The sequence below is a fragment of the Carya illinoinensis genome, chromosome 11 (genome assembly GCF_018687715.1).
Source record: "Carya illinoinensis cultivar Pawnee chromosome 11, C.illinoinensisPawnee_v1, whole genome shotgun sequence".
Classification (NCBI taxonomy): Eukaryota; Viridiplantae; Streptophyta; class Magnoliopsida; order Fagales; family Juglandaceae; genus Carya; species Carya illinoinensis.
In genome coordinates, this window is record NC_056762.1 from 25,065,983 (window position 1) to 25,087,300 (window position 21,318).

Consider the following 21,318-nt stretch of genomic DNA (forward strand, 5'->3'; position numbering starts at 1 on the left):
TTTAGAAAAGAGATTGATTTTGAGCCTTAATTAACATAAATTGTAATTAAAGGATGATGAGGCACCAAATATGATTGCCTTTTACAAAAAAATGCACTGATTAAGGTAGAAGGGGAAATTCATCAATGCAGCAAGTAAACACAATTATGTGAGTTAGCTAATACAGTGATGATTTCTAATTATTTAGTTCAACTATGCATGGCTGACCTGCATGCAATGATATCTTTCTTTATGAAATTTCAAAATATGATGATAGAGAGGTTGAATGAGAAAGACACTAAAGAGGATGTTGATGATGCTGCTGGTGATGTTTTCAAAAAGGTCTTAGGGTATAAATCTAGATATGCACAAGGGCTAGGCCACTGAATCATTCCTGAGCCCTCCCCTTTTATGCAAAAGAGCAAAGCATTTAAACAATTGGCCGAGGAGAATGAGATGAATAAGACTTGTGCAGACATTTACAAGACTTAACTAGAGTCACTTTTGGGTGATATGGCTGATCTGCACAAATAGTTTTCTGAGCATGACAAACAACTGAACATGATAAACTCACAGTTGGAGTCAAGTAGGGAGTCTCAACATGAGACTCAAAGGGATGCTTAGGCATCTCTCAGATGGTTCAGCTTTTTCAGTTGGGGATTTTTGTGTTTTTTATCCCCCCTATGGAAATAGCAGTGTGTTAAATGCCAATGATTTGATGTGCAGTGTGGGCAGGTTGGGGGTGTTTTGATAAAAAGGGTGGAAGGTGGTTATATAAGTGGGCTTTTGTGTTGGGCATCGTAACTTGGTATCTTCTTGGAAGTAGGTTTTTGCAAATATTTGGTGATGGTATGCATCAGGTAATGGTTTTCACAAGCACCAGTGAGTATCTTCTTATATACAATGATAAGTCTGGTTTGTAGGGCTTTGGATATTCTTTACCTAAGTGGGTACAGTTGACAAAAATATATATGTTTTTTTTTCTAGGATATTGGTGCATGCATGTAGGTAGCTACATAGAATGAATGGTCCCAGCAGTGTATAGTTATGTGAGTATCTGGCAACTGTTCCATCACAGTTGATATTGAGATCCAGTTCACCAAGCTAGAGAAGTGAAAAATATAATTGGATATGAGCTCTAGATCCAGTGATGGTATATGTTACTTTCTGAATTTCTTGTTTATTAGTACAGTTCATAGCTCTTGATGTTAGCATATTGAACTTGGAATAGACCACATGTTTGTTTAAAATACATTGGATTTTGGTATTAACTGGTATATTGAAAGAATAAGTAGCTGGAATTAATAGGTGGTTCTGACGTTGGTGGAAGCTATGAGTCAGGTTTTGTCAAAACAATTCCCAACATGGTTGCATTTTTAACTTATTATGTTAATATGTTAATATGTCAATTTTACATCTTTATATATATTTTTAGTTATATATAGGTGATTGAAACAAGAAAGGTAAAAAATTATAAAGTCATGAACTTAAGATCAGTTTACTTTCAATTTTAAAATGAGGATTGTGCAAGAAGAAACTCTGGTCTTTCACGTGTACAGCAAAACGAAGGTGACCTTCATGATGGCCTTACTGCATCGAATACTGGTAGTATGTAATAATGTACTATTTTTGGAATGAGATAGTGGTTGCAGGAAATTATATATTGGAGCTATCATGCATATTCATTGTCCACATATGAATAATTTGTGCCATATTTCATACTGGAATATTGATGCTTATATATATATGGTATATATATTGTTTATAGGATTCCATACTAGCTAAACATGTAATCAACGAATTCCCAACAAATGGTGTTCGTACAACATTTTTCTTTTTTTTTAATCTTGTTAAGCACTCATAAATGCAATTTGATCACTTGTAAATGACCACAGGATTTTATTTAGCTTTAAGTCAGCCTATCTGTTTTGAATAGTGGGAATCATTGATTTGTTCACTTTTGAGGTAGAAAACCAAACCTGAAGTTAGAAATGGGCTATCCCTAGAACCATTGTATGATAAACATTAATTTCTTGGAGCAATAATATTTTGAGTATGATCATACTTCTCTGATTTTGGCCTTTTTACAAATCCTTGATGTTTTTTTCAACTATATCGGGAGCGCGCGCGCACACACACATATCTATATATATGTATGCCATCTACTTTGGAAGAACTTTATTGTATACTAATAATGCAAGAGGTGAAAACAGAATGTGCTATTGATATATTAGGTTTTGGCTAGGGAAATATTGTATTGGCATACTTATTATTTTTATACCCTGATGTTGGATAATTTATATATTGCAGCTAGTATATATTTTCTAGAAAAAAAATGGGCTTTTTGCCATGAAGTTCTCCCTGGGGGAAAGCCCATATTTCTTTTAGTGTTGATCTGTCTAGGTGCAAGTAGTCCGCATCTTCATAAGCATGTCTATTTTATTGATTCTCTATTTGAGACAGTGCCTAGATATTACGTCTTAAGTCTTACTATCAATAATTACATTTTTCATTATTATAATTAAATGTGTTTTATATGAATATTTCAACTTAATTAAACTTAGGCCTGATTTGGATAGTAAGTAGAAATGAGATGAGTTCATGAGATAGTTTGTAAATAGTAGTGAGAAATTTGAGTTGAGATGAGATGAGTTAAAAATAGTTTGAGTTAAAATGTTTTATGAGTTAGAAATGGTTCGAGTTAAAATGTTTTATGAGGTTTTGGGAAATGAGAGAGAAAAAGTTGAATAAAAATATTATAAATTAAAATATTGTTAGAATATAATTTTGTAATATTATTTTTGTTTTGAAATTTGAAAATGTTGAATTTTATTTGTGTTTTATTTGAAAGTTTGGAAAAATTTTAATAATTAAGTAATGGTTAGAGAAAAAGTTGAAGATTTGAAATTGAAAATATTTATATTTTTGGTATTTGGCTATTGAAATGAGATAGGATGAGATCATGAGATAATATGAAATGATATAAGATGAGATGGAAGCCTATCTCTATCCAAACGAGGACTTATTAATATAAAATTATCTAATGGTACTGTATAAAAGTCGAAGACAAAAATAGGTGGGAGACGCGTATATTATGTAGGGAGATTGAGTTCTATTGGTGTGTAATTCATTGATGATGAAAATATATTAAAGTTGATTGAGAAATGTGCTTGAGAGTAATGGATTTCCCTTGAATGTTGTTGAGAAAGTCTGAGAGATAATTGAGTAGTGGGTCAGGAACACCCAAACGAAGCTGAAAAGAGAGACATCAATAAAACCAACCCATTTTTTCAAGAGAAATGCTTTAGCTACAAAAAAAACAATTTTATAAAAATAAACCTACAAACTGACGTAACTTAATATGGTATGTCAGATTGTAAAATTATGTTTATTTTGTAATGTATCATATGAAGTCTTATCAGTTTATAAGTTTATTTTAATGAGATCTCTTTATCGCTGTAACACTTCTTTTTTCTATAATACCAAATTTGTAGAAATTAGCCATCCTAGACATCAACGCTAAAAAAGAAAAAAGTCTTTTTAGCCTTTCCAAGGGACCTCTAACATCTCTATAAATGTTTCAAGTACTCAACACCCAAAGGGCCAAAGCTCATAATGCTTCAGCAAAAGCATTTAAATTTTACATTCTTAGAACATTGTTGAGAATTATGCAAAGCTTGTTATCTTAATTAGATATAAACATGACTGTAGCCTGTAGGTGTATCTGAACAAGTCAGTCATTTATTATATCATGGTCTTTCTTGAGTACATTCCATTTTCTTTCTGTATCTCACTATGATACAAAAGTAGCACATTTTCTGCTGCCATACTAACTTAAGAGAGGTTTCTTTGCACTGTACTCACTTTCTATGTCATCCTGATCTTCATGGTGGTAACCTTCTTTCCCTTTTGCCCACAGGACAGAGTAGAGGCCAATGAACATGAGGAACATGCCAGCAAGGCTGCATTCAACATTCCAATAATGTCACATGTATATTTTCACTAAGCGGCCCCGTATCGAACAGGATGATGACTAGTTATCACTAATTTTAATTACCTTCCAATGTTAACGGTGTCTCCAATGGTGGCCACTGAGAGAATAACCGAGCAGACTGTAGCAATGGGGCTGAAGGTGGAAACAAAGACTGGTCCTCTTTTCTTCATTGCCCATCCGCTGAAGCTTACAGATACTCCATTCACAAATCCTCCCTGTGCATTCAAATGTTTACAAAAGCATTAAATTATACAAGAGCATTAATTACTCTTTCGCAAAAAATGCTGCTTAAATCATGTTTGGCTCAAGTGAAAAATCACAGGGAAAAGAAAAATCAAAGGAAGAAGTGGTATTTACCAGCAGTGAAAATCCAATCAAGCCTCGGACGCTCAGAAGTGGCCAACCCAATTCAATTTTGTGATCTTGAATTAGTTGGACAGCTGCAGTCAAAACCACGCCGATCAAGGATGTTATTGCACACAACGACATTGGTGCAGGAAAATCAATCAATGTTGTTGCCTGTCAATCAATCATTGTTACCTTATTAAAAATTAAAACAAGTAGTATCCCTGTAATTATATTCTCTCACATGATCATGTGTATAATATATAGGTGATCTTATTGAGGTTGTTACCTGCAAAACAACACCGCTGGACAAAGCAAATACTGCAGCAACGAGATAGAGGCAGCCGATGATCTTGTCTTTGTCCAAGGCAATATCAGGTGAGGGAGATGAAATTCGGGCCTCTTTTTCAGCAGTCCCGGAACTGTGCATTATGCTCATTGTGAGAGCACCGACAACGCAGAGCAACGTGCCTATTATCTTCACTTTGCTGTACAAGCAACCCAGTTTCACCCTCTCCATTCTGCAATTTAATTTATTGCATGCAAACTACATCACTAGGCAGATAAATATCATTCTCCACCAAAAAATCATTACTCTTTGTTTTTTATTTTATCATCCCTAATTAATATTGAGCGATGGCGTTACACAGTAAATCATTTCCCAATCTTGTATTACCCAAAAAAAAAAAAGTAAACAAGCCAGCTAGTACCTGAATGTCCAAGCAATGACAAAGATAAAGCCAGGAGCAAGGTTTGGCATGGCTGTAGCCATTGCTGGTGAAGTTAGCTTGATCCCTTTTAGGAAAAGGCTCTGGAATAAGGTCACTCTGTAAACAAACATATCAAAGGATACAAGCATTAGCTGCATGCATGCCACCTTGCTTGCTTTCCATTTCTTTTCTTCAAACCAATATTTTTTGGCAATTTTCGCCAGAAAAGTTTGGACATGAATTCGCATAAATTAAAGAGAAGCACACACTCACAGTACACATGATGAAATTTTTGAATATATATATATATATATGTAATCATGAGCTGAATCAGATCAGTACTACTGATCCCATAATACTTGGCATATTTTCACATATGGCTGTGTTGATGGCTACTATTACTAAAAAAAGTTAAAATTACTCAGACCCTTTTATAGTACGAGGGCTGCAGCTATTATTGTTACTGGTTACTCCGATCGCTTTGGCTGAGAAAAATTGTCACATTAATTATACATATATATTTAATTATTTATACATGCAACATAATTATTATGAGCTTGGAAGTCATGTTAAATGGCATTTCATGTTTTTTCTTTGCTAAAACTTTTGGGCAACAGGCCAACTGAGAGATTCGTAAGATATAATTTGTTAAAGGGTATTTATTAATAAGAAATGTTACAATGAAACTTTACACCAAGTACACATCTCCACCTAACTAACATGTGATTTGTCATTTTTATCCTTCTATTTAAACACACATATTTAAGCATTAAGAGAAAATGACAAAAATAACAAATTACATATTGATTAGGTGGAGGTGTGCAGTAAGTTTCTGTATAGAATTTATCTTTATTAAATAATCAAAGAAAAATTATACTTAGCAGCCCTATGCCACATGCTTGCTCTTATTTTTTTCTCTAAGTAGGTGTGTGGTGTAGGGTTGCTGAATAGAAGAATTCATAACCAACATGTAATTTGTTATTTTTGTCTTTATATTTAAGCACACATATTTTCACATCAATATGTATGTATTTAAATAGAAGAGTAAAAATAATAAATCACATGTTGGTATGTATTGTAGGGAATGACAAGTAAAATTTTTCCTATTGATATATTAATTTTTTCAAATAAATGATAATTTATCATAACATTGAAGTATGCATGCGAACTAAAATTTGCAGGCTAAATGTTTCCTACCTGCCATTTAAAAAAAAAAAATATTAAGTTGTTAGGTAGAGAGAGGAAGATCTTTCTGAAGGTATTCCACCAAAACACACTACCTAAATAAGTCATGTATATAGTCGAACACATACGGCATGGGATGAGTAGTTGCCACTTCAATCAAATTCTGGCCTTCACCTCTCAAACAAGAAATATCATGTTCTACTTTGATTTCATAACGTTTGACCGACAGATGATCATTCACTTCGTATTGTTTGACCAACAGGTGAACGTACATTAAAGTCTATGATCTTCTTTTTCTTTATCTTTTTTCAAGGATCAAGACTTTTAAAATATATTATGCATGCTAGTGCTGATTGATGGGATTATAATCTTGTGTCTTTCTCATAATTTCGTGTTAGGGGGGAGATCGTCAAGAAATAAATAAATAATTAGTGAAAAACATCACAAGAAAACAGCAAACCCAGATGCGTTAGGGGAAAAAAGGGGAAATTTTAGATATTGATGGGGGTTACGGTGCTTACGGGTTTAAAAAATAAAAAAATAATAAAAAAGAAAGAGAGAGAGAGAGAGAGTGTAAAGGACAAAACATGATCGATTCTTTGGTTTCCCCGCCTCCCCCTCAAAATAAAACAAAATCAACTTTCTCAGAGAAATATAATGCATGTAAATCAAAACCAAAAAGAGAAAAAAAACGTATAGTGCTCTCGTTACTCATTTTTTCTACATATTACCACTTTATAATCTGAATGAATGCAGTAGAACTTGTAAATACTGAAATATCTGGATCAAAATTTTCTTACCCTGCAAAAGAGATCAAAAGCAGCTGAGTTATCAATTTCAAGCTGAGTTTCTTGGGCCACTTGCTCCTGCAATTCATGCAAAAAAACTTTCACTTGAGCTCATGAAACCCTATAGGCTATAAATAACAACGAAAAATCGAAATGATCATGCCAAACGTGAGAGAGAGAGAGAGAGAGAGAGAGAGAGAGAGAGAGAGAGAGAGAGAGAACCTTTCAAAATAGATGGAAATGGGAGAGAGGATGAGGAAGGTAGCAAAGGCAGAGAAAATAACAATGGTGAGAGGATTGAGGCCCATAGACATGAGATAACTTAGCAGGACTGAGTTCCCTGCGTACACAAACTGCACCCCTATCAAACCCCCTATTATTCCCAAAGCTTCAAACATTTCCTTCCTCATCGTCAGCTCCATTTTCTATCTTCTTCTTTTGCTACCCGAAATATATACACAAAACTCAATCTTTCTTTTAAGTTCTCTCTCTCCCTTTCGTTACCAGAAACAATTTCCCATTTCTCCCTTTTCCTTCTTTCCTTGTGTGGCGGTGTTTCTATACCCTTTGTCTTCTTGTTCTATATTTCTGTTTCGGTAAGTTTGTAACTTTATTTCCTTCAACAACAACTTTTTTCAGGTTTAAGCTCAGCTAAATTTCATGGGGGCATCCGGCCTCCACATGCTACCAGTCTTTCTCCCGGGCCTCTTGTCCTTTTCTTGGTATGCTTCGGAGACAACGGTAGGTAGCCCTGTTAATTTTATTAAAACTCCGTATAATAATAAATATATAATTTCTAAAAAAAATAAGTAAAATAAAGATATTTTTTTATTAGTGGAGCTATGTTTGCCACCTCCATGTGTTTTTTAATTCAAGCGCACGTTTCATCGGTTGATCGAAGTTTCTAATGATAACTTGCTGATTTGGTTCTTTTGGAGATTTTAAACGTTAAAATATTTAACTCCATTCTTTTTAAGATTAATTACTAAGATATTATATTCCCAGTATTTTGTTTTTACACGGATTAATTCTTGTATTTAATATTTATATTTTGAATGGTTTGGTTGTATTTGGATATTGAGATGATTTGAATTAATTTGTGAATAATAATCTTTTATAGATCCGATTGAAATGTAAATAATTTGAGATATGTGTAAAAAAATAGTGAATCTCATCATGTATCATTTACATTATATAATTTAATTTTTTTAAATTATCTTTTAGATTAAATTATGCCACATAGATGACGTATTAGGTAAAGATCTTTAAATAGAATTTGTTAACGATGTGTTCCGTGCGTCTTTGGGCCAGGTCCTCAGCTATCTGGGTCTTCTGTTTCAGGGGCCTGCAACAACGAAGAAGTTATAGGGAAAGGCGGGCTTAGGGTGGCCTGGAAAACCTTCGATGACTAAGTTAGTCTAGATTTACTAAGCAGTGGGGAATTGAGGAGAACAATGAGTGTTAATGTATTTTTAGCCAAAGGATTCAATCCACTTTCCTGGTAGTCGAATGGACCTTTTATGCTCAACTCGAAGAGTCAAGTAAACATGCCCTACAACCTAGGAGAAGGGGAAATCCTCCCAGAACTAGGTAGTCCTGGCGTCGCTAGGTAGTCCAGTCTCTTCTCCTTGGCGTGATTCTTTTTGTTTCCCCTGACTTGATTTCTCGCACTTCTTCTGCAAATTCTCATATCAATGTGAGCGGTTATGCCCAACCTACACGGGTCATAGATTGATTCTGAACCATTGGGAGATCCCTCACGGGCTAGGGCCAGGCCACCTTAGGCTACCTGGAGTGCAAGGGACATGCTTGATGTTGGGCCTAGGCTAGCCTCCATGGGCTTTGAGGCCCCTGACAAAAATCTCCCGAACAAAATTATTCTAAAAATTTATATCATCCCCTTTAAAAATTAAAAAATCTTTTGTCAAATGGTAACGACCTAGGTGACACTACTTGAGTTGTGGTAGGGTATACTAGGGTATCATCTTGGATTGAGAGTAATGATATACCTACAATTCTTTTATAATTTATTTTTAAATAATCAATAAAATTATGTCACTCCATTAAAAATAAATTTAGTATTAGAAAATCAAGAATTCTATATACAGTCACTTTTGTGTACTCTTTTTCAATTGGTTGTATATTGAAAAAAATTGACATAACAATCACATCAATGGAGTGTATAAAAAATTGACTGACAAGTAAAAAGACTCGTATCCGTTTGCAAAAGATATAAAATATCAAATAATGAAACAGTTATTTTAAAAGTGTTTGTTGAGAAAATATAATTTAATTTAAGAGAAGTTTGAAATTAAATTATATTATAAATTAAATTTTACTATAATAACGGTGTAGAAGATGCTTGTATCCTCTCCACCGTCTTACAAATATAAATTTTTAAAAGATCAGCCTAGAAATATTTATCACGTAGATGGTGTTAAAACAAAGGCTTAAATGTTAAAAAAGTCGCTGGGGTTTGCTTTTCGGACAGATTAATTGTGTGCTAACAGAAGGCCAGGTTGATGCAATTTAAGTAATGCCTTAAATTGCAAGTCAACACGAATATTGGGTGCTATTTGTGATGTTTAAAGTTATAAAATAAAAATAAAAAATAAAATAATAATCTTATAATTATTTTATAATTCTATATGAAATAGAGCAAGGGTAATTTTATAATATTAAAATTTATTTTTAATAGAGTGACATGATTTTATTGGTTTTTTAAAATTCTAACTTTTAATTATAAATATATTATTTATGCAAAGAACTAATGCCGGTATTCATGCCGACATTCTGGACAAAGATGGGCGAGGGTGGCGGAGATGGGCAATGGCGGAGATGTTAGGCGACAGTAGAGATGATGGGCGACAACGGCAAGAGAAAAGGTGATTCAAAACTTTTCAAACGTGAGGGGTCTAGGGCTTGCGAATGTGATTATGTAGATCAATAATCCAGTGTGATGCACCTTCTATAACTTAATATGGAATATGTGATCTGTTAAGGTGTCATTCGTATCTGTTAATACCTTAATAGCAGCCCGACCGCATCAAATTGGGACTGATTTCACAACTCTATATGAAATAGATCAAGGGTAATTTTGTGATATAAAATTTTATTTTTAATAGAGTGATACGATTTTATTGATTATTCAAAATTTGAACTTTTAATTATAAATATATTATTTATGCGAAGAATATGTATTCCACGTTAAATTGTTAATAGAGTTTCACAAGGAAGAAACGAAATTGATGAAGGGAACCAAAGGGGGTTTGCATATAATTTGGTGCAGAAAGGGAGGAACCTTTGAGCGGGGTTTCCGGAATGGATGTCCTCGTGTAGAACAAGCGGTGTTCTTACTTTTCAAACGACGACATGAATATGCCACGCATGTTTTAATTTTGCCACGCTAGCCTTCAATTCCTCAAAAAGTGGGACAGGCAGGAAATTTCAAGTACCAAAATTTGATGTTATTTATTTATAGCCTCACTGATCACGTGATGTTGTTTCCATGCACTAAGGGATAGGAGCGCAGTGACATTATTACTACTACTTTAACATAGTTTAATGGGTTGAACAATATTAGAAAATCGATCTCATGAATATTTTATAGTTGAATAGTTGAAGACGTGGTAAGGTTTGGGTTTGTCGATGTTTACGTAGTCGAAGAAACCTTTTGGTTCTAATGTTCGGTCCAAAAGACCAATTTTACATTTAGGTTAATAAAGAAAAAAAAAAGGAAAAATAAGTTTAAATTGCCAAAATGACAAGCGCAGTTGTTATAGAGCGTAACCCTGGAGTTGGTTTAAGTGATAACAGTTTTGGGTTTGGTGGTATGCCCCACCAGGCTTAAATCTTCTGGGTTGCAACTCTTATGGTCAACAGCTCCATGGCTACTGTTAAGGACATGTTTCACATCACTAACTATGCGGATGACTTGCAACGAAATGAGAAAATAGCACGGGGTACTGCTTAGTAGAATTAAAATACTTAAGTTAGAAAGAAATGGTCTTAAGTATACGAGTGAATGTGAAAATGTGTTGCCTTCAGGTATTATTTATAGGAGTGTGATGATGATGATAACGATTAATCTCTAAAATTTATCTTGAAAACTCTGTGAGAAGTAGGGTAATTACCTTCCTGATCAATCGGAGATGTTATCTATTCTCTACTGTCTATAACGAACACATATTAATAGGACCAACCCTTGGGCTCGTAGATCAGCCCCTAGCATCTCAGACTTGGGCCTCTTAATACATGGGCTTATTTCTTCTAGGCCCTAAATATCCCTTCTAGTTATCCCGCTAATTTCCTTTGTCACTAACTCGTGCTTTCCTCCTACCCCGCTAGTTCAAGACAGATGGCAACCTCAAGGATCATACCCCGCTAAGGGTTTAGGCTACACTTTCAAAGATTTAACTTCTCGGCACATTAGAGATGTGGCACGTTTTTATTCCTCATTTTCATTTTTTTTTCAAAAATGATAACCAACGGCATTGTCATCCATTCGCCTTTTCAAGAATCCCCTCATCATTGCTTTCTTTCTTCTACTTCTTTCATTTTCTTGGGTCATTTCTTCTTCTTGAATTCTTTCTTCCCTTTGCATTCTATCCTCCTTGGCTTCCAAAGAGATTCGTAACCTCTTATTCTCATGACCTCGTTCCTTCCAGTTCACACACCATATGGCTCATCGTCGTTCCTCCCACACCCCCCACAAGGCTTCTACCCAAACCCCTTCCAGGGTTTCTTCCCATTCTGCGCCCAAATCTTGACAAAGCTAAGGTCTTCTTGTCGCATCCCCACCTTTTTTTGAAAGGTTGACATGGCGCTTTACACTCGTTGCCCAAGACTTGACAAAGCTAAGGTCTTCCTGTCGCATCCCTGACTCTATGAATCTCACTATTCCCTCCGAGGGCGCTATTGACAAGGAAGGTTTCTCAGGGAGAGTTGCCCTTCCTGCTTGTGCTTAGACGCACGGATTGTGCCTCCCATTCTGTCGCCCTGTTCACGATCTTCTTCAATTGGCTTTTGCCCAACTTAATTCACATGCTTGACATGTGCTTTTATACTATTGTGTAGTGTTCTGTACAGTTCTGAAAACCTCTAGGGGAAAGGTACCCAGACCTAACCACCGGACTCCCTTTCTTTCCACTCAATGTAAAGGTTGTTAGGTAACATCTACAGTTATTGCATTCGCTCTCAATGTTTGGCGACCTTTGAAGGTCACCATTCGAATGCCAAGTAATGGAAAAATAAATTTTACTTTATTTCAGTAAGTGGCTGGGAATTCTTGACATCTGAAATGAACATTCAGGATTTCCCCATACAGGCTAATTGTGGCAAGGTCCCTAATGATAAAAACATTCTTATAGACCACGAACATGATCACATGAATCTAGTCCTTAATTGGGCAAAAGACAATGATGACACCTTGTGGATGGAGCAACTTTTGAGTCCCGCCAATCTCGATCGATTTCTGGCTATGCCTGACTACTCCCATGTAAAGGGACGTAAATTAAAGGCTATGAAGCCCCCTTCTAAGAAAAGGCTTTCTTCCCCACCTTTCGAAGCTCTTGAAAAGTGCCTTTGCCAAACCGAGGGTGAGGCACCTACCAGCTGCCTTACTGAAGATGTCGAGGGTCTGGCTGATGATGTGGGGCCAGATATATGGCCATTAAGTCTGGTGGCCACCCCATTGTGTAGGGGGAGATGCCCTCTATTTCTCTTATGCTTGCATAATCGCCTGCATCTCTCAGGCTAAACGACCTTGATGGGCTCATGGGCCAAGCCCTTGTTGACTTGGCCACAACCTTCAACTTTGATTTGCCCACCAAGGGGTCAGACTCAATGGGTATATCCCCTTCGAGTTCCCCTCTCTCCTCTCGCAAGCCTCAACTCTTATTAGTAAAAAATTTGTGTCTGACATATAAGACGCCTTCTCAATGGGCGTGGCTGGGGTCGTGGCATCTAAAGTCATGACTTTTAATGCTAGCGGCAACCAACCAATCTAAGTTCTCTGCCCACAACTATCTCAGGGGTTGAAAACCCACCCATAGACAATGAAAGGGTCTCTATTCCCTCCCCTTCCCCTATTCTTTTGGTGGTGATGTGGATTCCTCGACCCCTAGGGAGGGGGTTTGGTCGTCTAGGGAAGATCAAGTGGAAGGGGGAGATGAAGAAGATGGAAATAGGGGCGATGGAAGCCATACATCAATTTCACATTTTTCACTTCTTCGGTCCAAGATACATATGTGCCGGAGATAGAGGTTGCTACTACCTTTTATATACCTTTGACCCATTCCCTAGGTAAGGCCTAGGTGGAGGGTTGACGAGCCATGGTAGGAGGGGCCGAGGGACCCTCTCACATGAGTTCTCTTCCTCAGGATGGGCCGTGGTAGAGATGTCTCGCCGCTTGAAAGATTTTTTGTCTCCAGTATGATACTGTTGGTTTCGTTATTATTATTTTTTTCTCTTAAAATGTATGGTCTATTCCTTAATGTGTTGTTGTGCTTTGCAGGGTGTGGATGACTTGGCAGGTTGGATTGTGAACAATCGCGTCGACTTAGAGTCGGAGATACGCACCAGGTGGATGTTTGGATTTTTTTCCAAGCAAGAAATGACTCAAGTGCTTCTCGGGAAGACTGGGGTAGGGTCCTACCTAGAGCAGGGTAATGGGCATATCCACTCCTTAGAGGGCGACCTCAAACTCCTTCGGGATAAAGCCTCTGAGCTTCGTGGTGAGCTACTTCACGCCAAGTCCCTCAATGCTAGAAACAACTTTGCCTTGCAATTGATAGAGTCTGAACATGATTCAGCCTACACCCAGTTGTCCCATGTTAGGTTAGAGTTAGAATCCTTTTAGCAGTTGTTGGCTTCCGTGGAGCAACGGTGCTTGGGGTATGTCCAAGTGCTGGCTGCTTCTAAGGAAAAATGCAGGCAACTTTCCCTTGAGTTTTTAGAGGCAAAGGCATCAAATGGTTTAAAGGCAATTTGGCCTTCAACTGTCAAAAGTTGAAGGGTCCTATGAAGGTCTACGCAGTAGGTTCACCGCTTGCAAGAAAGATGGGGAGGAAATAGATGCCAAGCAGGAAAAAATGAGCCAAACCACGCTACACTTTGATGGGAAGGTGAAGGAGCAATAGAAACAATTGTCGGAGGTGGAAGCAGAATTGACCGCTTATAGGGCTGAAGTGATCTATTTACATCCACATCTGGATGTCGCCAGGGATGTTAGGGATCGGGCCTTTTGGTACAGGTATGGGACTGGTGTGGCCCACCTACAATCTTACCTATTGGCCCATCCTCGAATTGAACTAAAGTGCTTGGACCTCAAAGCCATTAAACCTGATTTTCATGCAAGTTCGTGGACACCTTGGGGTGCAACACCATGCCCAACACCATCTTGCTCTCACCATCACCCTCAAAGTCTTTGGTCGCTCCACCTCCATGAAGATTTTCCCTATCTTTTCTTTGGATAATATTTTTGGGTTGTTGTAATATCTTAGACAATGTTGTATTGATCTATTTGTGATATCTTGGACAACGTTTTTTCTTGCTGCTAATATGTTGCTCTTTTTGAACTTTATCTTATAATCTTGGCGCTTGGTTTAAGCCATGTTATTGACATGTACATTCACCGCCCACTGACTCCAATGTGCGTGTTCAAGCATGTTAGGTAGGCCCCATCATGAGTCTTTGGACTCGACTTTGGTGGCTAAGCAAGGGGGTCGTTGAGTCTTTTAACCTCTATGTCCTTTGGTTGCATCGCGAATCTTTGGACTCGACTTTGATGGCTAAGTAAAGGGGTCATGGGGTCTTTTGACCTACATGTCATTTGGCTACACCACAAGTCTTTGGTGGCTAAGGGGTCGTGGGGTATTTTGACCTCTATGGCCTTTGGCTGCATTGCGAGTCTTTGGACTCAACTTTGGTGGCTAAGTAAATGGGTTGTGGGATCTTTTGACTTCCACACCTTTTGGCTGCACTGCAAGTCTTTAGACTCGACTTTTGATGGTCAAGTAAGAGGGTCATGGGATCTTTTGACCGCCCCGCCCTTTAGCTGCACCACGAGTCTTGGACTCGACTTTAGTGGCTAAATAAAGGGGTTGTGGACACGTAAGCTGAACAACCATCAGCCTTTATTGATCTTACTTTATTGAATACATAGGAAAAAAGAATTAAAGGTAAAACTTCTCCAAATGTTCAGTGTTCCAAGGGTGTTGCAACTACTTTTCTTGGCTATCCTTGAGGCGGTATGACCCCAGTCAACTGTTAGCTACTACTACGTATGGCCCTTTCCAACATGGCCTAAGCTTCCCTTCATCTTGTGTTGTCACTCACGTTTTTTTGAAACCAGGTAGCTTATTTTAAAAGATCTGGGCTTGACTCGCTTGCTAAAGTAACACTTCGTCTTTCTTTTGTGGAGGACATTTTGGATCTCGACTTCTTCTCTTTTCTCCTTTAGGAGGTCAAGGTGTTCTTTTAGCACTTTGTTGTTCTCAATTTGGTTAAAGTGGTGAGTTCGGTGTGTAGATAAACTAATTTCCACTAGGGTGACTATTTCGCTCCCAAAAGCTAATGTGAACAATGTTTCACCTGTTGGGGTCTTCACAGTCATTCTGTATGCCCACAACACTATTGGGAGCTCTTCCAACCACTCTCCATTCTTGTCAATAAGCTTCTTTTTTAAAATCTCGAGTAAAGATTTGTTTGTCACCTTCACTTGCCCGTTAGCTTGTGGGTGCCCGAGTAATAAGTACTTGGCTTGGATTCCCAATTCTTTGCACTATTCTTTATAATGTTCCAAACTAAATTGCTTTCTATTATCGAATATTATACTGTGAGCAATTTCAAATCGACAAATGATGTTCTTTCATAGAAACTTAGTGATAAATTTTGCCATTGTAGTCGCTAGGGGTTATGTCTTCGCCCATTTCGTGAAATAGTCTACAGCCACGACTATAAGTTACCCCCTTTCCCTGGAGGGAAGTAGTCAACCAAGTCAATTCCCCATTGGGCGAACGGCCATGGGGTAGTGATAGAGAATAACTTCTCTGGGGACAATGAGGGATAGGGACGTAGATCTGATATTTGATGCACTTTTTCGCAAATTTCTTGGCATCCTTAAGGTTATATAATAGCCCGCCCTGAGGGCTTTCCTCACCAAAGCTTTTCCACCAGAATGGTTCTCGCAGACACCCTCATGTATCTTTGCTAGGACTTATTGCACTTCCTCTTGTGAGATGCATCATTGCAAGGGGGCAACAAATTCTTTTTTTGTAAAGGATTCCATCAATTCTAACAAATCGTGGTGCACTCCTTTTGATCTTCTTCGCTGCCTCTTTCTCCTCAGGGAGCATGCCTGTGTCAGGGTATTCTAAAATTGCCTTGGCACATTCTGGCCCTGTGGGCCCTACATGGCTCACTTGTATTTCAATTGTTGGGATCTCTATCACTCTTTTGTGTACCTCCTAGAGTTGATTTACCTCATCGGTGGCTTTGGCCAGTCTGTTTGCTATTGCATTGTCTTTCCTTGGCATTTGCTCAAGACTAAAATCGGCCAGTTGGTTGTGGATCTCTAACACCCAACTCAAATATTTTTTCAACTTTTCCCTATTTCGAGGTGTACGCCCCAGTGACTTGATTTACCATGATTTAGGAATCCACCTTAGCTTCAATCTCCACGGCACCTAGAGCTTTTGCGATCAAGAGTCCAGCTATCAAGACTTCCTACTCAGCTTTGTTATTAGTGGTTTTAAATGTGAGTGTGGCCATGTAATAATGCTCTTGCCTTTTTTTTTCGAAGATGTAGATCCATATTCCTCCTCGCGTTCGGCAAGTAGATCCCTTCAACGAATACTAGCCAGAGTTGTTGGTGTGGTGTAACTTTAACTTTTACTGGGAACCCAATGAACTCGGCAATGAAATATGTAAAAGCCTATGCCTTTACTGCACTTCTAGATACGTATTCAATGTCAAATTCACTGAGTTCTACAGACCATGTAACCAGTCTACTCGAGCTGTATGATTTTTACAATATTCTCCTGAGGGAGTGTTTTGTTAATACATTCATGGAATGATCTTGAAAATATGGCCGCAATTTTATGGCAGCTGTTACTAATGCAAATGCCAACATTTCCATTCATAGGTATTTGGTTTTAGCTCCTTTCAATGCGCGGCTTGTGTAGTACATTAATGCCTATGTTATTTTATCTTTTTTTAACTAGGACTGCGGAAACGACATGGGGGGATACCACTAAGTATACATACAAGGTCTCTCCTTGATTAGGCTGCTTCAATAGTTGCGGGTTGGATAAGTACTACTTCAATTCTTGGAAAGCCTGATCACATTCCTCATTCCTTGGATGTACCATTCATAGGACATTAAAGAAAGGAAGGCATTTGTTTGTGGACCATGAAACAAACCTATTTAAGGCTGATACTCTGCTTGCTAGTCGTTGGGCATCAGTGATATTCTTGGGCAGCTCCATATTTAAGACGGCGTTAATCTTCTCAGGGTTCGACTCAATGACCATCTTAGAAATGATAAAGCCCAGGAATTTTTCCAAATCCATACCAAAAGCACACTTCACCAAATTTAGTTTCATTTTATACTTGCAAAGCACAGCAAAAGATTCTCATAGGTTGGCTAGGTGATGGGTGGGTTTCTTGCTTTTCACCAATAAGACGTATACCTCTATAGTCTTTTTGATCTATTGTTTAAATATTTGATTGACTAACATTTGGTAAGTTGCCTTGGCATTTTTCAACCCGAAGGGCATTACTCGATAGCAATAAAAACCTCTATTAGTAATGAACGTTATCTTTTCTCCATCAGATTTGTTCATACAGATCTGATTATATCCTGAATAAACATCCATAAAACTCAGCACTCAGTGTCCCTCATAGCTCAAACTACTCATCGTGGATAAGGTCAAGGTCACCCTCCAGAGAGCGAATATGCCCATCAACTTGTTTGAGGTAGGATTCTACCTTAGTCTTCTTAGGTATCAGCCGAAAAATCTCTTGTTTGGTAAAAATTGCAAACATTTACCTCTGGCATACCTCCAAGTCCAAATCAGTGCGATCATTAACAATCCAAGCCGCCAAATTCTCCACATCATGCAAAGCACAATAACACTATAAGGAATACACCATACATGTAAAAGGAGAAAATAGTAATAACGTAGTCAGCATTGTCATACCAAAGACAAGAAGTCCTTCAAGTGGTGAGACATCTCCATCATGCCCCCATCCTGAGGAGAGGAACCCAAGTGAGAGGGTCCCTCAGCCCCTCTTGTCGTGTCTTGTTGATCCTCCACCTGAACCCTTTCCAGGAAATGTGTCAATGGCACAGGAGAGGTGGCAGTGATCTCTATCTTCGGCGTGGAGAAGGTGACAACGATCTCTATCTTCGACGCAAGGGTGCTTTGACCCTAGGGGGTGACGAATACAAAAGTGTTGTCAAGGCTTCCTTCCCCTCTGTTCTCATCTTCCTCATCCCCTCCTACCACTTGATCTTCCCTCAACAACCCACCCTCATTCCTAGGGGTTAAGTGATCTACATTGCTACCAAAAGATGAGGGGGAGGGAGAGGGGATGGAGACCCTTTCATTATCTATGGATGGGGTTATACGCCTAGAAACAGTCACAGACAAGGAGCTTAGACTGGAACCTTGGTACTACTAGTAATGGTGGTCGTCACGTTATAGGTCACGACCCCATCAAATGTGTCAGACATAAATTTGCTGCCACTAGGTGTTGAGACTGATGAAAAAAAAGAGGGAAACTCGAAGGGTGGGGTACCCATCGAGTCCGACCCCTTGGCAGGCAACCCAAAATCAAAAGTCGTGGCCAAATCAACAAGGGTTTGACCCATAAGCCCATCAAGCTAGTCTAACTTAGGAGATGTGTGTGGTGATACGGGCATTGGAGAAATGGACATTGTCTCCCCCTTAACATAAGGCATCTCCCTCTCCAAAGTGGGCTCAATGCTAGAATCAATTGCCATATCTAGCCCCACATCAACAGCTGCACCCTTAGCATCTATAGTCGAGCAGGTGGTAGGCACCTCGCCCTCCATTTGGCTTAGGCACTTGTTGGGAGCTTTAGAAAAAGATGGGGAAATAGGCATCTTCTTGGAAGAGGACTTCTTTATAGCGTTTAATTTACGCCCTTGTACATGAGAGCGGTCGGGTACAACAAGAAACCTTTCATTATTATCGGGAGCTAACAACTACTCCATCCACAAGGTACCATCATTTTCCTTAGCCGAATTAAGGACCGCATCAACACATTACTGCTCATAGTCAGTGAGGCCTATAAGGATCTTTTTATCGTTAGAGACCTTTCCCCAATTAGCCTGGATGGGAAAATCTCGAATCTCCTTCTCAAACGCTGGGAATTCCTAGCCATTCCAGGAAAGAAAGAAAATTTTCCTTTGCCATTGTTGGGCATTTGAATGGCAACCTTCAAAGGTCACTAAGCATTGGAATAGACACGAAAACTACAAATGTTACTTGACAGCCAGTTCACGGAGTAGAAAGAAAAGAATTTGCGGGTGGTCAATTCTGGGTATCTCTCCCTCAAAGGCTTTGGAACCATGTGGAACACCACATAGGAGCATAAGAGCATGTGCCAAGCGTGCGAGTGAAGTTGGGCGGGAGCAAGTATGTGAAAAAAATAACGTTGTGAATAAGGCAATAGAATGAGAGGCGCAAGCCATGCATCAAGGCACAGATTGTGAGGTCAACTCCCCTTGACCTCCTCACCCACAACACCCTCGGAAGTAATAATGAGATCCACAGAATTAGGAATATGGCACAAAGTCCTCAACCTCATCAAGTCTCGGGCTGAGAGTGTGGAACGCCAAGTGAACACCTTGAGAAAGGGCAGAGTCTAGCCCTCAGAAGATTCTACTATGGAATGGGTAGAAACCCTATAAGGGGTTTGCACAGAAGTTTGGTAGGGAGTACAAGAAAAGCCAAAGTGAGCAATTCGATGTTTGGGTTGAAGGAAATAAAGTCAAGAATGTGAGTGAGTGCAAGTTTTCAGAAGCTTTAGAGAATAGGATGCAGAGAGGAAATTGAAGAACTCTAAAAGAAGAGGTGACCCAAGGAAATGTAAAAGGTAGCTGAAAGAATGCAATGATGAGGGATTCTTGGGAATGTGAATGAATGGCAGCGCCGTTGGTTATCATTCTTGAAAGTAAGGAGTAAAAGCGCAAGCGCAAGAACAGTTATAGAGGAGGTGTGTCACGTCTTGGACATGCAGAGAATTCACTATTTAGACAAGCTCATACCCTAGTTAGCATAAACCCTCAACTGGATAAGATGCCTGGGGTTGCCACCTGTCTAGAGCTAGCGGGGTTGAAGGAAAACACGAGATAATTAATTTCTCACGTGTTGACACAAAGGAAATTAGCGAGGCAACTGGAATGGATATTTAGTCCCCATGTATTAATGGGCCCAAGTCTAATGAAAGCCCAGTGGCCGAGCACAAGCCCAATGATTGGTCTTATGGCTATACATTGTGGATAATGGGATAGATAACACCTCCGACTGATCAAGAAGGTGATTACTCTAATTAATACAAAGTATCTTCAAGATAGACTTTGGAGGTCAGTCGTCATCACCATTATCAAACCTCTATAAATAATATCTAAGGGTAACACGTTCATTCATTCATTCTTACGCTTATATTGAGATCACTTATCTAACTTAGGCATCAGAGTTCCACTAGGCACTTCATGCCGCCCTCTCATTTTGTTTCAGGTTATCCGTGCTATTGGTAGTGTGAAACATGTTCTTAACAATTGGTAACATGCCACCTTGAAGGTTACAAACCAAGTTGTTATTCGACAAAGAATAGAAAGAGTTAATACGTCAAACGAGCAAAGAGGATGATCAAGCATGGATGGATCGTATGAACCTCGTTACAACATAAAAGGCCTAAGGTACCATCCATTACATTTAAGAATGACAATATGTGATATAAATCGTGAACTCAACACAAATACAACACAAAATAAAAGGGTTTGTGTATGCTATAAATGGATTTAAGTCAGAACAAGTCGACTCAATATAACACGATTAATAAACGAGTCAATAATAGGTTAACCCGCTTAAACCTTATTTGCATGAAGCATTCTACGTAAGAAGTGATGCTCCTTGTTTGAAAGGTCTTGATATTTGTCACTAGGATTCTTTTGGCTCACTACAAAAGGTCCCACCATTTGTCCTAATCTATAAAACCACCATGCATACAATACAAAACCCACTTCAATATGAACCACCTTATTTTAGGGGTGCTACCCACCATT

General features: G+C 38.5%; 1 protein-coding gene across 1 annotated transcript; it reads right to left on the reverse strand.

The window, feature by feature from the left end:
- Nucleotides 1-3,645: 3,645 nt before the first annotated feature.
- LOC122280404 (WAT1-related protein At5g47470-like) lies at nt 3,646-7,698 on the reverse strand. The gene is made up of 7 exons (XM_043091292.1): nt 7,224-7,698; nt 7,014-7,079; nt 5,029-5,145; nt 4,608-4,839; nt 4,331-4,492; nt 4,037-4,188; nt 3,646-3,941 (listed from the first exon to the last, which is right to left on the reverse strand). Exons 1-7 carry the CDS (start codon nt 7,421-7,423, stop codon nt 3,809-3,811), a joined length of 1,062 nt encoding a protein of 353 aa, XP_042947226.1. The 5' UTR covers nt 7,424-7,698; the 3' UTR covers nt 3,646-3,808.
- Between the last annotated feature and the right edge of the window lie 13,620 nt (nt 7,699-21,318).

Excerpts from the sequence above, each read along its gene's own strand:
- LOC122280404 (XM_043091292.1), bottom strand. The coding sequence starts at position 7,423 with ATGGAGCTGACGATGAGGAAGGAAATGTTTGAAGCTTTGGGAATAATA. Across the intron at positions 4,840-5,028 it reads GTCATTGCTTGGACATTCAG|AATGGAGAGGGTGAAACTGG; the intron begins GTACTAGCTGGC and ends ATTAAATTGCAG. Across the intron at positions 4,189-4,330 it reads TGATTGGATTTTCACTGCTG|GGAGGATTTGTGAATGGAGT; the intron begins GTAAATACCACT and ends TTGAATGCACAG.